This window comes from Mycetomoellerius zeteki, unplaced genomic scaffold (genome assembly GCF_001594055.1).
Source record: "Mycetomoellerius zeteki isolate Tzet28-1 unplaced genomic scaffold, Tzet1.0 scaffold508, whole genome shotgun sequence".
Classification (NCBI taxonomy): Eukaryota; Metazoa; Arthropoda; class Insecta; order Hymenoptera; family Formicidae; genus Mycetomoellerius; species Mycetomoellerius zeteki.
The window spans coordinates 2,277-7,132 of NW_017257510.1; the positions used below are offsets into that span (position 1 = coordinate 2,277).

Below are 4,856 nucleotides of genomic sequence, written 5' to 3' on the forward strand. Positions count from 1 at the left end.
ATAGAGAATTTAATTAGTGTGAGGCGCCTCAGTTTCGTGGTTGATGGTGATCTCCACGGGCCGTTCTATGCTCTGAAGGGCATGCCTCAGGGGTCTACTTTGAGTCCGCTGCTTTTCGATTTATATCTTAGGTCGCTTGACCAACATCTGCAGCATGGCACTCGTTTTCTTCAATACGCCGACGATGTGGTATTGTTTTCCACGCATAAGGATCTGGATGTAGCAGTGAAGTCAGTTCAGTCATCATTGGGGCGGATCCGTGACTATTTGAGGTACAGGAATCTTGAGATATCTTCTAGCAAGACCAAATTTATGATTTTTAAAAATGGCAATCCCCCAAAGGCCACAGTGAGGTTGATTATCGGTGGGGTGTCAATCCCTAGAGTCTGTGTTCATCGTTTTCTTGGAGTGTTGTTGGATTGCAACCTCAGTGGCAGGCAACATCTCAAGTATTTGATCAGTAAGGGAAGAAGGATTGCTGATATCGTGGCTGTCTTATCCAGTGTTACCTGGGGCTCACATCCCGGATTGCTTCTTACCATTTATAGAGCCATTTTTCGTAGCGCCGTGGAGTACGGATGTCAGTTTTTTGTTTGGAACCCTGCCAATGCTGATTTCGTCAAGCTTCAGCGCCTTCAGTACAGGGTCATCAGGAAAGCTATGGGGTATCGCATTTCTACGCCAATCAATGTCATGTTGGCTGAAGCCAAGGAACACAATTTCTCCAATAGGTTGGACTATGTTGCGTCAAGATTTATTTATAAAGCTATGGCTAATAAATTCAGCCTGGTCTATGGCTCTTTGGAGGAGATGGAAATCGCCGTGGTGCAAAGGAATCGTAAAGCAGAGGCTATCAAAATTTCTAGACTTTTCAAACACTACGTACTATCTCGGTACGAGGAAAGCATTGTTCATCGATCTACATATCCTCCAGCTTTCTGGCATACGTATGAGGTGTCATCTCTAGGTATTGCATATATTCAGGACATGCAAGGCTGCGATAAGAAGAACAACCTGAGTTTGATTAAAGCGGATTTCTATCACAGATCTTTTTCGTACAGACAAGGGGCTGTTTCCTTCTACACGGATGGATCCAGGAATTTGGAAGGAGCTGTGGGTGCGGCTGTCTATTCGCCTGATATGAAGGGTACCGTGGAGCACAGATTGCCGCCTGAGACATCCATTTTCTCTGCCGAACTTTGGGCTATCTATCAAGCTGTGTTAGCTGCTGGGGACCTTCAGTTATCCAAGTGTGTCATTTTCTCCGACTCAGAAAGCGCTTTAGAAGCATTGAGGAACTCCAATAGCACACAGCGAAACTATCTTATTTATTACATCAAACAGGCATACATTGAAGTCACTAAACGAGGAACGGAAATTGTCTTGTTTTGGGTTCCGGCTCACTGTGGTATCCCGGGCAACGAGCTCGCGGATCAGTGTGCTAAGCGTGCTGCGCTTGGAACTTGTCGGCCACGTTTCTGGGTGCCATACGAGGATCTTCTGGCTCTGTCAAGGATCGGTGCGAATAATCGTCAGGAGGAATACATGAGGAGAGTCTCGGTCTACGAGGGTAAGGGCACGCAGTATTACGACCTCTTCTATACATCGTCCACGAAGACATGGTTTCACAAGGAATCCCTGTCGAGGAGAGAGATTGTACATATTAATAGACTCAGATCTAATCATGTGAACACTTACGAAAGCCTATATAGGATTGGTATTGTCAGCTCTCCGGCGTGTCCGTGCGGCGATTCCCGCCAAACTGTCAATCATTTGATCTTTCACTGTGAACTATTCAATAAGAATTCTCTTTCAATCCGCAACTACATTGCTAAAAAATTCCCCGATTCCCCTCAGGATCTCCTTCCTGCCCTTTCCTCCCCTTCTCCCAGACTTTGTCGGTTGGTCTTGGCCTTTATGACGGCCAACGATCTTCTCTTTTAAATTTTGCCCCTCTTTCTATCCTTTGGCGCGCTGCTCACCGTTAGGTGGCAGCAGGCGTCTGGGTGATGGGAGGCTTGCGCGTATTCGGACAACTCCTCTAGGAAACTTCCAAATCGCAACGAATCAATTTTCGCGGACATCAGTGGCCTAGCTCAACCCTGGTTGCCTGGCCAAAAAACCGAAGAAGAAGAATAAATCTAATGTCTGGTTTATGCTTCAATCTTAACCCTAAAATCCTGAAATTCAGCCAATGGAATACAGATTTCAGTTAGGATTAATTAAGACTGGCAGCCCTATTGGCTGAATTTTAAGATTTTAGGGTTAAGACCGAAGCATAAATCAAGCATAAGACTCTAGGACTCTAGCTGCGAGTAATGTTTTTAAACATTAGGTCTGTTCGCGTTACTTAAAATCCCTAAAAATTTTTGAACTTAAAATGAGATAGATATATATTTGGACGTTGAAAGGAAAGAAAGCGAAGATGCTGAGTGCAAAAAGTGCATGCAACGCGAACAGACCTATTATTCTCACATAACAACTCACAAAACAAATATTCTTACATTAACGTTTCATCGCAGTCGATGTTTATCAATGGCATCTCTCGCTATGACAGATAATATTAATGTAATTTCAAGACCAAAAGTTAGATTCTGTCAATTTTCCGACAATACACGAAACAAGACAGAGACTGTTGAAGATTCTGGTCAACAACAATCTGGTCTGCAAACAAGTGGTTTAAAAATCAAGGAAATCGTGACTCTTAAGAAACCCATCAGAATTGTAGATCCTACAAAATTTGGAAGTATTTGTGACAAGGATACATCTTCAAGTAATTGTAATACTGGCACTTTGTCACATTATTGTACTACATCTGGCAATGTTCGAAATATGTCTTTGTCCAATAAAAATACGCCAAAAGTCAAGAATATAATGATTCTGCATGATGCAAATGGTATTCAGAATACAAAGAATAGTAGTAAAATGTTGCAACGACAGAACAAGAGTTCACAAGATGATGTTTTAAAAGACAACGCAAAAAATGTACGACAGAATGGAAAAGAAAATAAAGATAAACTATTGAATAAGTCTGCATCTAATAAAAATGTAAGCGATACAATAGGAAACTTTCAACATAGTGTACAATTGGTTGCCCGAGAGAAATTTAAACCTTCTGTGGATAATATTCATATACCAAAAGTAAATATTCAAGATTTTAAATCATCAAAAATGACAAAGCCACAATATACATCAAGCAATATAAAAAAAACAAGAAATTCAATGATTGAAGAAAAAATTAATGCAAAATCTGTTTTGTCACATTACAAAACTATGACAAAAAATAAAATATCTCCAGTCAAAAAAATTGTATCCCGTAACGTGTCAGGTCCTAAAATCAAAACATCTGTGGGATCAGTTTTTCACAAGGAACAGGCTAATCCAAAAACAAGTGATGGAAATGAACAATGTATCGTTGCATTGGATGTTACTACGGTACAAGATTTAGCTCAACCAGAATATAACTCTATCATGTGTACTGTTAATAAGCTGAAAGAACTTGAACGGCAGAAAATTGTTGCAGATATCAATCATTTGCCATTTGCGCTAAAGAGTTGTCTAAATGGAAAGGTAAAACAAATTATTACACATACACACAAGCACACGCACGCACGCATTTATTTATTATTTTGAAATCATTTTTTCGTTACAGATTTCTGCAGCACTTGATTTTCCATTGGATGAGACACTTTATAAAAATTTGGTAGATTTGAGTATAGATGAAAAACAATTGCCATCCACCATTACACGAAGTAAGGACCCAGAACCACGGCAAAAAGATATAGTACCGCAACTTTCTGACTTCTTCATACCCGAAGATATAAAGGAAATTTGTGAGGCCGTACATGTTAAGTTTCGGGTATCAAAGATTGATGATAATTGGAATGCCTTTAAAATTAGCAACAGGATACTCGAATGGAAATACAGTATAGATGATATAGATTAGTGTTTATTTTTCCCCTATATAATTTTGTTCAATGAAATTGTTCAAATTTTAAACTGTATAATATCAACAGCGTAAGTAAAAAGTTACAAGAAAAATATTAACTGACAATACAATTAATTAATAATACAATAAATATTTAATACAATAAAAATTAATAAGAATACCAAAAAATAAAGGCAATTTATTCGATATATATTTTTTTTTCTAACAGAAGAATAAATTATTAGATATATTTTGTTTAATTTTTGTTTTATTTACTCGTGAAATGATATTTTTATTGATTTTTCATCAGAATCAAATTCTGATGGCATTGACACAGAATTGTTGCCATAGTATCTCCGTTGTAGATAAAGATAGATACAACATAAATTGTAGTAGAGACATGTACCAGCCAGTACCATTCCGATTACAACTCCAGCTATGATTATCCTATTAAAATATCATTACACTGGTTTTAATACATCTAAAGTATGATGAATTTTCCAAATGTAAATGTATTATACTATATATTTACATAGTAATCCATATATCATAGTCTTTGTAACTGCAGCATACATTTTCGTCGCAGCAATACTCTGATGATTCACACAAACCCCATACGCAGTAATGTGCAATAGTCTGAAAATATATATACACAAAACAATACACACATACACACACACACACGCGCGCGCGCGCGCGCGCAAGAAAAGAATTTTCTCTTAAAATTTATCCTGAAGATATGGTATAGTGTGATACAATATGATATTTTAAAGATTTATACCATACACTTCAGTAAAATTAATCAAACTTATTATATATTTTATTGTACTTTTATTAGCGAATGCGAGAGATTTATATAAAATTCTTCGAAATACCAAGTCCCACAACTACTATATTTTCAGAGTAAATTTTAAGAGAAAATTCTTTC

The 4,856-nt window shown here is 37.7% G+C and overlaps 3 protein-coding genes across 3 annotated transcripts in view; 2 read left to right on the top strand and 1 right to left on the bottom strand.

Annotated features, from left to right (window-relative positions):
• The window catches only part of LOC108727555 (uncharacterized), a 4,148-nt gene extending 2,204 nt beyond the window's left edge, over positions 1 to 1,944 (top strand). Inside the window, exon 2 of the mRNA XM_018455709.1 lies at positions 5 to 1,944. Within this exon, the coding sequence (XP_018311211.1) occupies positions 5 to 1,944 (1,940 nt within the window). The remainder of the gene's footprint in view (positions 1 to 4) is intronic.
• A 461-nt stretch (positions 1,945 to 2,405) lies between these two features.
• LOC108727557 (uncharacterized) lies at positions 2,406 to 4,036 on the top strand. The gene is made up of 2 exons (XM_018455711.1): positions 2,406 to 3,570; positions 3,653 to 4,036. The coding sequence occupies exons 1-2, from the start codon at positions 2,446 to 2,448 to the stop codon at positions 3,944 to 3,946; spliced, it is 1,419 nt and encodes a 472-aa protein (XP_018311213.1). The 5' UTR covers positions 2,406 to 2,445; the 3' UTR covers positions 3,947 to 4,036.
• A 147-nt stretch (positions 4,037 to 4,183) lies between these two features.
• The window catches only part of LOC108727558 (uncharacterized), a 1,312-nt gene continuing 639 nt past the window's right edge, over positions 4,184 to 4,856 (bottom strand). The window contains exons 2-3 of the mRNA XM_018455712.1: positions 4,461 to 4,564; positions 4,184 to 4,375 (exon numbers count right to left, since the gene is read on the bottom strand). Coding sequence (XP_018311214.1) covers positions 4,201 to 4,375; positions 4,461 to 4,564 — 279 coding nt within the window. The 3' untranslated portion in view covers positions 4,184 to 4,200. The remainder of the gene's footprint in view (positions 4,376 to 4,460; positions 4,565 to 4,856) is intronic.